The following is a 15,005-nucleotide window of genomic DNA, read 5'->3' on the forward strand; positions in this document are numbered from 1 at the left end:
AAGAATGTATTGAGTTGTCTTCAGGAGGACATCCATCTCTGAGATGTCTGCCTCCACCACAAAACAGGTCAAAATGGCTTCAGACCTAAATGTGGACTATTTCTTCATTATAAAATATGGGAATTATAGAAATACTTTTGCTTATTATCCATTCACCTCCATTGTACTGGGCTCTGATTCTGGAGAGAGATCTTGCTGTTTTGTTTTAAATGCTGTAAGCGACACAAATGAACCTTCATTCATTTGTATTGAGGTGCAACGAGAGGTAATAAATAGTCTATGTGGACCGCTGTAGAGTTTAAACTCCATACACAAACATTTTCTTTTCTAACTACTGTAACCGTTGGTACAATAACATGTGTTGTCATTGTTAGTAGCCTAACTATTGCCATATTTGGTTCTTTACTTTAACGATTAGAGAGATTGCGTACAATAAATGAAAGCACATCCATGCGCACAATAGCCTAAAGCCCCCACTGCCAACATTGTGAGACAAGGGGCATTGTAAATATGCAGCAACGCTTAGACATATAGTCTAGTTTATATAAACTAGTTTATATATTTGTATGTACAAACATATGACGTTTCAGAAAAACCTCGGGTGGCATGATGAGGCATTGGTGAGACATAGACATTTCGATCAGTCACCTAATAGAGATGAAATTGTTGAAAGCTCAACGTGAAAACTGTTTTCTGATTTTGGAGACGTTGTGCGTGCGCCTCCGCCAAACGCGTTTGTGGCTTTTGCGCTGTGTAGGCCTGTATGTTTATGCAATGTTGATTCTTAGTGTACGTGTGGAGAAGGACTAGAAAGATCATGGTGGATCTCTCCTTTGCCATACTGTCAAAGTTAGAGCAGCTCAATGACACCATACCATACCGGAATGATATTGATTTACAAACAGATCCGGAAGAGCAGTCAGACAGAAACACAATAGGCTAAAAAAAACTATTTACAAATGCAACGTGTTTGGACGACCTGCTAAACAAACGGGCTGAAAACTTTACAATCACTTATAGTATAGCCCAGATTTAACACATGAAGTAATTTTATCTGCGACCAAACGAATGTTTAGAGAGAAGTGAAAGTAAAAGTAAACTTTGTTCTTCTCATGTATCAGGGTGAGATATAGGAAGTGCGCAAAGCAGATCGAACAGGAACACTTTGCTCAGTTGACCAAAGTACGGATGTTGCTGATGAACAACTGAACACCCTTCGGTCTATCTTAACCGTATATTAAATAGACAAGTTCTTTTTTTTTTTTCTTGGGAAAAAAAAAAAGATGGATGATAAGAGGTATCAATGTCTTCTAGCGATTACACAATTACTCTTTGTGATTACAAATGAGTTCAGGAGTTTTATGGAACACCGACCGGGGCTAACGGAGGTACGCAGTTACATTTAGGCACATTTTAACGGTTAATTTGCAATAACAGATCTCCGTTTTTATATATTATATTAAATCATGTTTTTTTGTGTACTCTTGGGTAGTTTCGAAAAGATATTTTTAATACAAATATTTTGTATAAATGTGTTTTTTAGTTAGTTATTATATTTAGCCTATCTGTATTCATTTTTAAAATGGCCTTTATCTGAGACACACACAAATCTGTGTTTGAATTCTTTAACTCCAGGATATGAATATGCATGATCTGCAGACAGGACTGACACTCAATCGACTGGATTTGGATTCTTTGATTTTGAATGACTTGGATCAGGTAGGCGATTCAGTGTTAAACATAAATAACAATGACACTACTACTAATAACAACAACAATAATAATAATAATATCTCCCTGTTTGATAAGGATTCGTTTACCAGAATGAGAACAATAAACCTACCTTTCTCTATATTATCCAAGACAAAAGAGACACGTTTTAAGATTACACATGGCATACATCCCTATAAAGAATTCTGGAGTGTTTCAATTACAACTGCAGTAAAAACATTGAAACCACAGACCGTCTTCTTGTCACGCAATAGGTTTCAATTGTCTTGGATTTCTGTCTGGCACCTGTAGTTCTATCCCTTACTACTCTTATTTCCAGTGGTGGAATGTACATTTATTTATCAATATTAGTAACTTACTTTGCAGATTTAGATTGTTAATACAAAATATAATAATGGGCATGTTTGAAAAACTGTTTCGTTTTCATGTTAAAAACTAGAGAGAACACACTAGATTTTAAATGCAGAACTTTTACTTGTAACAGAGCATTTTTACACACTTTTATTGCTGCTTTGACTTAGTAAAATATGTTAATACTTCTTCCACCACAGCCATTTTCCAGAAATAATGTCACATTTGATATTATTTTTCAAAATAATAAGGAAGAACTTTGCTTTAAGACAACCAATGATTGAAAGAACATAACATTCCTTGAAATCATGACTAATTTGATTCCAATTATCTTGAATATCAGTTGAAAGAACTCAGGGAACAGTCTGTTGTGCTGGAAGAAGACCTTCGTAGAACGATGAGAGAGATTTCAAAATCTCAGAGAGGCATGTCACGATAGTTGAGGCATGTTCGTAGACTACGCAGACACTTGAACAAACTGCAAGAAGAATTAAGAGCCGCCATCGAAATCCTGGAGGGTAGGTACCGACGCCACATCTTCTCCAGAAGAAACTCCATGCTGGAGAGCCAGGTAAAAACAATTGTATTCTTATTTAATTTTTTTTACAAATTATTGTTTACATAATAATAATATAATTCATATTTTCTGTTCACCATAATATGATTTGTATATATATATCCTTTTTGAGGAGAATTTGAAGAAATACCCCCATATAATAATCTGTGTAATCCTGATATTTGTACAGTGCCTTGCATAAGTATTCACCCCCCTTGGATGTTTCATCCTTTTGTTGCTTTTATACATGAAATCATGGTCAGTATAGTTTGGCTTTTTTGACAAGAATTTGCAAAAAAAAACCTCTTTAATATCAAAGTGAAAACTGATTTTTACAAAATAATGTAAATTAATTTAAAATATATAAGGTAAAGTAAATGATTGCATAAGTATTCACCCCCTTCAGGTCAGTATTTAGTAAATGCACCTTTGACTGCAATCACAGCACTGAGTGTGTGTGTGTGGATATGTCTCACTCAGGCTGGCACATCTGGACACTAAGATTTTTCTCCATTCTTCTTCAAAACAGCTCAAGCTCTGTCAGGTTACTCAGGGATCGGGCGTGAACAGCTCTTCTCAAGTCCAGCCACAAATTCTCGATTGGATTGAGGTCTGGGCTGTGACTTGGCCACTCCAGAACATTCACCTTGTGGTCTTTGAACCATTCAGTGTAGCTTTTGCTGTATGCTTGGGGTCGTTGTCTTGCTGGAGAATAAATCTTCTCTCAAGTCGTAGTTCTCTTGCAGACTGAGTCAGATTATCCTCCAGGATTTGGCGATATTTGTCTGCATTCATGTTCCCCTCTACCTTTACAAGCCTTCCAGGGCCTGCTGCTGAGAAGCATCCCAGAGCATGATGCTACCACCACCATGCTTCACGGTGGAGATGGTGTGTTTGTGGTGATGTGCAGTGGTTGGTGTTCACCAAACATAGCGTCTAGTCTGATGGCCAAAAAGCTCAATTTCTGTCTCATCAGACCAAAGAACCTTCTTCCAATGGACATTGGAGTCTCCCACATGCCTTTGGGCGAATTCTTTCTACAGTGGCTTTCTCTTTGCCACTCTCCCATACAGCTTCGACTGGTGAAGAACCCGGGCAATAGTTGCTGTATGTACAGTCTCTCCCATCTGAGTCACTGAAGCTTTGAACTCCTTCAGAGTGGTCCTAGGTGTCTTGGTGGCATCCCTCATCAGTCCTCTTCTTGCCCGGTCAAACAATTTGTGAGGACGGCCAGCTCGAGGAGATTTAAACAAGTGCCATTCTCCTTCCATTTCTTAATGATGGACTGAACTGAACTCTGTGAAATGTCCAGTGAGTTGGAAATATTTTTGTAGCCATCTCCTAACTTGTACTTCTCAATGATCTTTTCTCTGAGTTGCTTGGAGTGTTATTTTGTCTTCATGTTGCAATTGTAGCAGGAATACTGATGAACCAGAGACTGGACCTCCCAGACACAGGTGTTTTTTATGGGGTCAGATCAGTCTCAATAATCACAAATGCACACAGAAAGACTCACAAATGCACACAGAAAGACTCACAAATGCAAACAGAAAGATTCACAAATGCGCACAGAACAATTCACAAATATATTCGATTTACAAATGCACACAGAAGGATTTACAAATAAATTTGACTCACAAATGCAAGCAGAACGATTCACAAATACATTCCAATGCACACATAAATAAATTACGATTTATATACATGTAAAAAAAATCACAAATATATTTCTGCATTTGGATGTATTTCTGTGTGGATTTTTTCTATTTGTTTGTGGATCGCTACACATTTACAGTATTTGTGGGTTTTTTGAGACTCCCCTGACGTGGCTGGATTCGCAAATTCGTTTTTTTCAACGTTCTAATTATCAACCAATCACATGAGCGCAGCTCCCCCCTCCCCTCCCCACGAGGCTGCTGGCGTTAGAGTTGCGCAATTTGCGGAGGCGACAGGTCAGAAGTCGAGAAAGGGCAAGCTCAAATCGTGGCAAGCTGCCACTGTTTTGGTGTGGATTCCGCGGTAGTTTAGTCTTTATTTGTCGTTATTTGACATTATGTGACAATACATTAAGGTCCTTGAAGGTATGACTGTTGGTTGTTGTAAGAAGTGGCGTAAGGGCTTACGGAGAAATGGCTCCCCTAAGAGTATCCGATGGCGCTCTCTCCTATCCTCACCACTATCTGGTGCAGTCCCCAGGAGACCTCCAGCTCCCCAGATCCCCATAGTTTTTATACTACAATCACTTGACACACATCAACTGCACTCAGGTTATCTCCATTTCACTACTTGTGACACTGCTGGCATGAACTAGCTGGACTTCTGTTGAATTAGGTCAGTCACTTTAAAGGGGGTGAATATTTATGCAAACACATACTTTACACTATATATTTTTAATTAATTGACATTGGTTTGTAAAAATCAGTTTTCACTTTGACATGAAAGAAGCTTTTTTTGCAAATTCTTGACAAAAAAGCCAAATTATACTGACCATGATTTCATGTATAAAAGCAATAAAAGGGGAAAACATCCAAGGAGGGGTGAATACTTATGCAAGGCACTGTATATGGATATTATGTGCCCGATTGCAAAGTGTACTATATTGATAGACCACCTAGGCTTAATTATCTATTAAATGTTTGTAAGAGCAATGGGGAAAGATAGAGAAACTGTTTGAGAAATGAAATGTCGAATCTCAGCCATCACAGTCAACTGAGGGCTACTTTAAGATTAATGCTGTTCTGAACTCTTCCCAATACTGTTTAATGAAGACTCTTATTTGAATAAGAGTCTTCATTAAATTGATGTCAATCACTGTTCAGTGTTCATTCTTTAAGTTTGCACTTTAAAGTTAAAGGAGATTTGATTTAGAACTATCAAATGTAACAATGTTACAAAAAATGTAATTGTGCAGGTTTTTGCTGTATTAAAGCCACACTTGTATTAGACCAGTTATGGACAGTTCTACGAGCCTCCTAATCATCCTCCTTTTATTGATGACATTGCCTCTCTTCTGCTTAGGTGAGAGAAAGATGTCCATTGCGTTCCCAGTCTTGTCCCAGCATCCCATCAGAAGGCCTACTCGACGACTCTGTATTTCCTTTTCTCACTAAGTGGAGGAGCTTGAATAGAAGCATAGCATTTAAGGACTCTAATAAAGACAGACTCAAAAAGATTGACAACAATATTGCATCCCTTGAAATATCCCGCATTAGAATCATGAACAAAGTGGAGCGGACCTGGCACATTGATTTCCACCAGCCTCAGCAGCTAACACCTGGCCCTGGCCACCGAGATCAAGACAACACCACTTTACCGTCATCCCAGGCTGCAGGACAGGACCTTAGATCTGAGCTTCAGCCCAGTACATCTGATTCATCTAGGGCCGGAGAAACAGCACGTAATGCTACCAGTCACCCCTCAGATCAGAGTGTACGACACCAGGTGAGTTTGCTTTCATAATATTTCTACTGTGTGTGATAGTTTACATTACTGTACCATGAGATAAGAAAGAAGTGTTTTCAGGCTTCAGATGTCAGAGTGAAACTGCAGAGTACCAAACTAAAATAATTTAAGAGGGGTCACAAAAGATACATAAACGGTGGCAGGATTACTTTTGGTTTGAAATTATTTTACCCGCTGTTGAGTCTTTTTAAACTGAAATGAAGAATATCGTGAAACAGAACTTGTCTTTTAAATTATTTATTTTTGCAAGAAGAGGCACAGTTATACAGAGTCACAAAGAATCTGCAGAAGTGCCCACTGCAGTGTTCACTAACAAGGACCACGGCAATAACAATATGAGTTTCGAGAGGTTTATTATTTACTGTATGTTAACACAAATATTCCCCCTTTTGCCAAGTTATCTCTGCTGTGAGCTAATTTAGTGTAACAATGGAAGAGATCACGTGGCAATTGTCTGGGCCCATCCATCCATAATTTGTGTAAGCTGCACCAGATGAGGCCAAACACTTTCACTCTGCAGGGGTAGCCAATGTCTGCAATAATTGGGATATTTCTGTTGTTGTGAGCTGAAAAGAGTAACCTGAACAAAAACACTTGCTTAGTTGAAATAGGGTCAGAAGCGTGAGTGTGAGCATACATTTCATACCACAGACAGTTTTAGCGAGCAGTATGGCTTCTAGAAAGTCAGCCACAAGACGATGGTGAGAAATGGGCTTGCCAGATGATTTCAGAAAGCACGTGTTTCCACAGAAAAGAAGTTTGCACTACATCAAAGCTGTAGCAAGAGTCTGTGTAAATTTGAACTGTTTTGTTAGCAGAAAGCTTAGAGCCACAAGTTCTGCAGCTTGAACAGAGAAGTGTGATGGCAACTTATCGCTGCACAGAATGTCATATGATGAGACTACAGCAAAACCCAACCAACCCTTTTCCCGTGTCCAGCGAGCGGGATGCCAAACCGTCCACAAACAGTTCTAAATCAGCATTTGGCAGAGGGTGTCTGTGAGGTCAGGTCTCGGTGTACAGACCTGTTCAGGAGAAACAACACAGTTATGCAGCTCTCCATCTGCTGGAGTACGAAATAGAGTATCAGGATTAAGGGTAGTACATCGTTTCACAGTAATTTTAGGCAAATCTAATGGATTAATCTAATTTAATGCGTAAAACAGCACAAGGAACCATGTCACAATGTCACAGCACGACTGGTAAGACAGGTGAAAAGAAAAGCACTCCATATCTCTTAAGAAGACTTCTTCCTCTTTTAACATTGATGGGCCCAAATTGGTCAACTCCAACATTTGTAAGCGGAGCTTTATCAGGCAACACTCTCTCCTCCTGCAAGTCTGCCATCTTCTGTTCACCAAGCTTTCCTCTGTTGTGTCTACAAACAACACAGTCAGATATGACTTTCCTGGCAGCAGAGTTTGCATTTATGATCCAGTACTTTTGCCGTGACCTTGACAGCATGTGATTTCTTCCTGAATGTCCCAGCTGATGATGGATATGGCGCAAAATCAGCGTGGATACATGCAGGTCTTTGGAGAAAATGACTGGATGTTTGGATTTTTTTCAAAAAATCATGCGATTAATCGCGATTAAAAATTTGAAACGTTGCCCAGCACTAATAAATATACAGTAGAGTAATGTCTACCTGAGGAGAGAATACAGTCACTCTTCCTCCGTGTGTGTTGTTATCTGAGCTTCTCCTGTTTTGTTAACAAGCTGGGCCGGCTGCGCATGCTTTTAGTGTATGTGAGTGTGCCCTTCTGGTTAGATCATGGCCGCCAGTCTGCACTGCTTTCATACAGCTACAGCTGATAATACCGTCCGGACCGACAGCGTTGTAGCAGAAGTGTATCACCAACCCTCTGGTATCCCCTTAGGTAAACACTGTTAACTCTGTCAGTACTTCGCCTTAGTTTGTACTGTTAGCACTGTTAACGTCGAGCCGGTGGCTCGAAGCTAACATGTTGAGAGCGGCTGAGAGGCAATCAAATTGCTCCAATACACATTTAAGGAAAATTATCATACAAACAAAACAAAAATTTGAGTGTTACTCACCAAAACACATTGTTTGTGTCCTCCAGGTCTAAAATCTGTGTTAAATATTTTCTGCAAGAAATATTCTTCTTGCAGTCTTCAGAGGAAGACTGCAAGCTATCTAGCTTGCAGTCTTCCTCTTGGCTGCCTTTGATGTATATTACTATGCTTAATGTAGATCAGTGTGATATTGTGAAATCATGGGACAGAACAAATATTACATGCTCGCATGCCCCAGCCATGTGTGCTGCTCCATTCACTGCTTGGTGACATAAAAAAAGTGCTGCAAATACAATACATAAAACCAAATAGAGAAACATTGCAAGTCATACACAACATTTCTGTATTTGCTCGTGTGTTCTATATTTGTCGCTCATTTCTTTATGCCGTGTATGTATTGTCAAATTTGCAAATGTGTTTCCTAATTTGTGTTTTATTTATTTGCAGAATTTTTTGCAATTGCTGCCATATTTGTTGTCAAATTGGTTACAATGCTTTCTTCTTTTGCTTGTTTTCTTAAGCTGCATTGTATTGAACTCTCATTAACAATAAAATGCAGAAAGAGATACATAAGCTATCTAAGCATTGAACATCAATTTATGATGTTACAATGCACAGAGTCAAAAAACACACTATGTCAAAATTAAATAAAACAATATAAAAACAAGTGTTATTGCAAGAATAAGGCTGATTCTTTCTTCAATTTCTTTTTTAAAAGATTTACATGGGAATCGGCCATTCTGGAACCTCTGCACAACAGGACAATGAATCCCACAGTACCAGAGTGAGGGAGGAAATGCGTAAGAAGGCGCCTACCACAGCAGTGAAGACTGTCTCAGCCGAATCCAGTGGCAGCCCATCTGTCTCTCTGGCCAGCATCAGCACAGCTATATTTAAGACAATGGCTGCCGGCTGTGCTGCAATTTTTATTTTCCTTTAATTTTAATGATTTTGAACAGAATAATCTCACCAATTTGATAAAACACAAATCAGAATAAAGCTACGATAAATTCTCCTTTTAACAGCCGGTTTGCAAATAACGGCAAAACAAATTAAGTACGGTTGCTAATAAAGGTTGGGGGGAAAAACTTGCTGGGGGTGTAGGAAATACCTTTAGCCTACTATGACAGTTTATACAGTAAATTAAGTATGATGTACCTTTCCGCAGTATTAATTCCATCAATAGAACAGTGTCATGTTATAACGTAACGTTACCAGACACGAAGCGGGCTCTGCACAGACTCTTTAGGACCACCTGGACCCCAATCTGATCTTTTAATGGCCTCGACCCAAAGCCTGATCCCTTCAGAATATTGAACATTTTCCATCTATCTTTTTTACTGGTGCAGTTTACTGCACAACAACTCAGTGTCATCTCAGCTTTGGAGTGCTGCTTTCAGCCTAGCTGCGCTTGTCTCTGTCACAACGTTGGACAGAAACCCATCGACGGGATAAATTAACTATGGACGCACAAAACATAATTCCTATAGATTATTAGTTCAGCAAGGAAAATCATGTGATGTCTGTGAGTGAGTGAGCACCTCTGCGTCTGTCCACGGATAATCTTGTTTTCTGTTGCAGCAAACTGCATAGTATTCGGGGTGCTCAGGTCCTTGAGTCTGCATGCTCAAGGACCTCTTGTGGTTGCAGAGATTCAAACTTTCTCTGAACCCCTGTTATTGGCTGTTTTATACTGCCACTGACTGCTGGCTGACTCCTCACTCACCAATCCTAACCAGCTCCCTGCCAGTAGGGGATGCAAGTGATAAGACAGCTGAGTGCATCGTCTACCCCCAGCGGCTACGCTGCGCCCAGAGACACAGAGGGGGGAAAAACACTTTGCACACTTTTATTTTTTTGGACGCTGTGTTTGGCTATCAGCTAACGGAATTACCAATCCATGTTGAGAACATCGCTGCCACTCATTTTTTTTAACCTTCAACTAGCCTCATTTTTTCCTCTTCAGTTGTTGGATTCTGTATTTAGTACCAGCCAGATTAAAGCTGAACAAATATATAAAAAATGTAAAGCCTTATATTCAGTCAAATTCTAGCACTTTGTCATCCATTAAGGAAATTAAAGTCCAGGTAACGATAAATTAATGGTTTAACGTTACACTGAATACAACTTTACAATCTGCGCTTGTCAGTGGCAAAAATAAGTACTTTTAAAACGTAAATTGAGGGTGAGGAGTTGTCGCCATTAGTCACTTTGACACAAAAACATGGGAAAATAAGGTTTAATGATACCAGTTTACCCGTTAAGTGCACTGATGCTGATATTCTGATGAAAGAATGACAATCATGTATATAGCTTGCTTTACATTTGTGCATACATTTATGAAAGTGAATAGAATGTTATTGATTCAAAATGATGTTTGCTGTAGGCCTACAAAAAAATTAAATTAAATATTTTGAATATTCTGGGCAAGTCGGAAAAAGGACAACAAGGTCAATATGTTTTTGTAAGGATTGCCAAATATTACACAAAATATTGAGAAACATAAGACCAATCTCAGGTGCATTTGCTGTTAATGGTTCACTGACATTAACATATCTGGAGCCAGTGTGTAAAGTGTGTGTAAAATGTATACCACAGTAGTCAAAACATGATCAAAGAGCAATACTTATTGGATTCAGGCAAGGTGGCAAAGAAATAAATCTCTATTTTGAGGAGAGGAAAGAATACAGTGCAGGAACTAGCACAAATGTGATCTAGAGTAGCAAGACAAATTTTAAACTGCCAGGAAATGACTAGGAAAGTAACAAATTGACTATTAAAGCAAATCTTTATTTTTCCATGACTTGCCTAAGTGCATTCACTTAATTGCTTTGTTTTTTACATTCACACATTCAATGATTTATTTTAATCATTTAACTCATCAGTGTAACTAAACAGTTAAACATCTTTTTTTACCAATACGAATGTGATTTTTTTGTGATTTCTTTGTTTTTTTAGATGTAATCATGTAATCAGTCATTTGATCTTTTATATTCTGTGTGCATTTCTTTGTGACTATTCAAATTTTGACTTGATATCCTGTATTTACTGCTTTTAACTTTTTCATTGGTTAAATAAAATTCATATGAAACACAGTCTATTGCTATGTTTTCCCAATGCAAGTGGGTTGGAAGTCACACTGTAATGAGCTAGAAAAAACAAATGGTTCTGTAAAGTCGCTTAAATTAGCATCAGGGTTTTGGGATGGACAGGAGACAGGTGTAATATAAAGATGTTTAAATAAAAACAAAGATTTCAGAGTATTCAGGGATAAAAGGAGGTGGCTTGTCTCTACAACACTATACTACTAATATGCGGCTTCTAACAAAATGAGTAGAGATTCAAATGAGCAAAAGTGACTTAGGGAAATAAGTGAACAGTGAAAGATGAAATGCATTTAAAACTGACAGGGACCCCATGGTTTTCAAGAACCATGACCCTGTTTGAGGGGACACTAATGACATCATCAAGAATCACACAAATTATTCTTTATTCAAAACACTTACACACAATTAAATGTCAGAGATGTCATATGAAAACTGCAGGAGTGTTAGTTTGGTCTCCTCTCAGCCCAGGATCACATTTATCAAGGTGCTTTAACACTAAACAGAAAACTGTAGTGCATTACAGAGCTTTTCTTTTAGTACAGCCAAAATATCATTATATTATCTGATTTTTGATTATGTAAAATATTCTTCTTGTCAATAGGTTCAAGTCAAGTAAGTAATATTATTTCTTCATAAGCAAACACCGCAAACAATTTTTGTTTTTATAAATAGAAAGGACCCCCACAAACCTTTCACGTCCTTTACAATCCAAAAAATATCAACATTCATCTTCAAAATCTTCAGTTTGAATTGAAACATTTAAACATATTTCATCTTGGCAGCCTAATTAGGTTAAATATTGTTTGTTGTGCTCATGTTTGCCGTCTGTAGAAATGTTAAAAGGTCTGAAAAATACAGGAACCAACCAGCTTTGTACTGTTAATCAAACTAAAGAGGACATGCGGGACACATGCAAGTAAAGTAGGCAAGATAGTGAACGTTTTCTTTGAGTGATCTTAATAAGTACAAGTTAGGCTTTGCCGGTGATCCGTTCATCAAGTCCCCGAACAGCCGACGCGGGACTTCAATCACTCTGTGTTGTTGTTTTCTTTTCTGCCGCCGCTCAACATATACACGAAACCCAGAACCACCGCTGCAACCCCACCGGCCACCAGGAGAGTTTCTCCGGCCTTACGCACCTGCAGAGGGAAACAGACACCTTTTAGTTATTCACAACTCTGGGAAATGCATCACTCGCATACTAGGACATTTTTCAGTACCACTGAAATTCCATTTTCTATTATAATATAATGGACAGCACCAATGTAGATTATGCTGTGAGGATTTATTTCAGGTCTCTATAGTAACTGACATAACTTTTACCTTGCCTGCTTCCAAAAAAGTTATGAATTGCTTATTCATATAAATCAATTTATGTCTTTATAGCCCATGTACAAACATTTGATTCCTTTAATGCATTTATGTTTTTTGTCCAACACAATGTTCACCACCCCACACGGGTCCACTGACCTGACGGGACTCCGCCTTTCCGTAGCGCAGCTCGTTTGCAAAGTGCTCACAGTTACCCCTGAAGACGCAGTAGGGCAGCTCATCGCCCACCATCGCACAGGCCTGTCTCACAATGACGTGAGCCAGGCGGGGCTGGTACTGCTTGTCCAGGCTGTTGTTGATTTTCCAGTGGTTTCTTCCCACCACGTCCCACAGCTCCTCTTTCTTCACAATGGCCTTCTCAGCTATTACAGACATCATACTGTTGGCGCCCGCCCCCAGGACCTCAGCTATTTATGGAAAAGAGTGACAGAAAAAGGGGAGACGCAGACATTACTTATGTGGGGTGATGCACTAAACATGGTTTGTGTTTTTTAAGTTTTGAGCTTAAACTCACAGGGTGGTGCCAAGTGGACAATGAAGCCATCGCCAACATACACAGCCCAGTGCTGATAGGAGCCCCGGAAGATCTCAATCAAGTCCCCGACCTCTGGTTTCTCATCATACTTGGATTACAACAAAAAAATGTTTGACTTTGCAACAGACTGTTTGGTAACAGCTGCACTACATTTGACCTGACTGGACTCTCTGTGGGTTAAACGAAGATAAGATGAGACTGGTATTGAGCTAAATAAAACATTTTTTGACTTGACTTGAAAACGTTTAAATTCAATAAATTCAATGAAATGCTACATACAGTAGTACACACATGCTATACAAGTGGCATAATGACATGTAATTGCTATAATAGAACACAAAAACAGCAAAACAAAAAAACTCTATAGTCCCAATTTTCTATAATCTGATTAAGAGATCATTTCCTAACCAGTGTCGGGGCCATGTCAGTGTTTCTTTTGTCTGGTTTGGTCCGGCTTGACTTTCAGCACCTGCAGGAGCAAATCACAGACCACATATTAGCACACAACATAAGATATGGAGAAGAGTAAAAGATACAGAAAGGTTTAAAAAAGAAAAGTAGTTCACTATCCCTTTGATACTTTTGATACAGTTTTACTTGTTTGCTCGTGATTCATGTTAGCTCAAAGGTGTAACACAGCATTTTATGAATATAATTACATGTAATGCTGTACTTATATTATTATAATATAATGTTAATGTGCCATTTAGTATTGTGTGATCGCTCATTGTAACTATAATAACAATCAGGCCTACTGTCCTCACATGTGGATTATCAAGTACCCAGATGATGTGTGACATGTCATAACAGCTCATCTGTAAATACTAAATCTATATACACTCAGTTGCCAGTTTATTAGGTACACCTAAACCAATGCAGTCTCATACAAAAGTCCTGTAATATATCCCACCTTCATGAACGTTATAATAGTATAGTATAATTTTAGAGAGGTGCTTATTCAACTTTCACTTTTCATTTTGGAGGCTGTAGTTTGTGGTGCTGTTGACAGTTTCTGTTATTTAGTTTACCCTCATTGATATAAATGCGGTGGACAAAATAATAGATACAACTGTAAAACGCCATTCAAGTCAACAGCACCACAAACTACAGCCTCCAGAATAATCAGAAAGTATATTATGTTATGATAACCTTAACTTAGATATTTTATGTGCGTGCGCTTAAATGAAGATATTCTTGATCATTTAAACAACATCCTGCTATAATGTAAACAATGTGTGTCATTCGGTTCAGATTTTAACTTTCAGCAATCTGTTTCAACAAGCGACGAAACATGAAGGTAACCGAAAGCTAGTGGTTAGCACGTCTGTGTTAACGTCACCCAAAGGCCTTTAAAAGCCGCTGGTTTGAAGCCATAACGTCACATTATCAGTTACAAGACACTGTAGCATCACCAAAACACCGCCATTCTCTGACATTATACGGTTCACTTTGTTTAAATGTGTCAACGGTCCATCCACCTACCGTTGAAGATGATGTCCACCGCAAAGAAACGACGCCAAAACTCAGATTTGCGCGACCAGCTGATTGTTGTTGTGTTTATCCGGAGCACGTGACCTTCAGAATAAAAGCCTCACCCCAAACGTCAGAAATTACGCCGATGCTTCAGTAACAACACGTTAGTAACTAAATAATTGTAATAATAATAAAGGTAATAGTAGTTGTTTAAATAATAATAATAATTAGTTAGTAGTGATAGCTTGTGTTTAAACTGTTTAAGAACGGTGTTAATTGTATGGCATTCCGCTGACAGGTGTGTTCATTATTTTGTCCACCCTATTTATATCTTTGAAGGGTAAATAGCAGACATACCTGTATGATGGAATGCAATTCAACATGTATGGTCCAAAATGACCATACATTTGAATCAACGCCC

At 38.6% G+C, this 15,005-nt stretch overlaps 2 protein-coding genes across 2 annotated transcripts; one reads left to right on the forward strand and one right to left on the reverse strand.

The window, feature by feature from the left end:
* Nucleotides 1-2,528: 2,528 nt before the first annotated feature.
* Nucleotides 2,529-11,228, forward strand: LOC116391856 (uncharacterized). The gene is made up of 3 exons (XM_031862825.1): nucleotides 2,529-2,653; nucleotides 5,657-6,079; nucleotides 8,856-11,228. Exons 1-3 carry the CDS (start codon nucleotides 2,639-2,641, stop codon nucleotides 9,075-9,077), a joined length of 660 nt encoding a protein of 219 aa, XP_031718685.1. The 5' UTR covers nucleotides 2,529-2,638; the 3' UTR covers nucleotides 9,078-11,228.
* Nucleotides 11,229-11,603: 375 nt separating this feature from the next.
* LOC116391855 (phospholipase A and acyltransferase 3-like) lies at nucleotides 11,604-14,676 on the reverse strand. Its single transcript, XM_031862824.1, has 5 exons — nucleotides 14,594-14,676; nucleotides 13,520-13,580; nucleotides 13,091-13,199; nucleotides 12,715-12,983; nucleotides 11,604-12,383 (listed from the first exon to the last, which is right to left on the reverse strand). The coding sequence occupies exons 2-5, from the start codon at nucleotides 13,532-13,534 to the stop codon at nucleotides 12,273-12,275; spliced, it is 504 nt and encodes a 167-aa protein (XP_031718684.1). The 5' UTR covers nucleotides 13,535-13,580; nucleotides 14,594-14,676; the 3' UTR covers nucleotides 11,604-12,272.
* Between the last annotated feature and the right edge of the window lie 329 nt (nucleotides 14,677-15,005).

This window comes from Anarrhichthys ocellatus, unplaced genomic scaffold (genome assembly GCF_004355925.1).
Source record: "Anarrhichthys ocellatus isolate YVR2014 unplaced genomic scaffold, GSC_Weel_1.0 scaffold27, whole genome shotgun sequence".
NCBI lineage: Eukaryota > Metazoa > Chordata > Actinopteri > Perciformes > Anarhichadidae > Anarrhichthys > Anarrhichthys ocellatus.

Excerpts from the sequence above, each read along its gene's own strand:
- LOC116391856 (XM_031862825.1), top strand. Across the intron at positions 6,080-8,855 it reads ATCAGAGTGTACGACACCAG|ATTTACATGGGAATCGGCCA; the intron begins GTGAGTTTGCTT and ends CTTTTTTAAAAG.
- LOC116391855 (XM_031862824.1), bottom strand. Across the intron at positions 12,984-13,090 it reads TGTCCACTTGGCACCACCCT|CTGAGGTCCTGGGGGCGGGC; the intron begins GTGAGTTTAAGC and ends TTCCATAAATAG. Across the intron at positions 12,384-12,714 it reads GAAAGGCGGAGTCCCGTCAG|GTGCGTAAGGCCGGAGAAAC; the intron begins GTCAGTGGACCC and ends TTCCCTCTGCAG.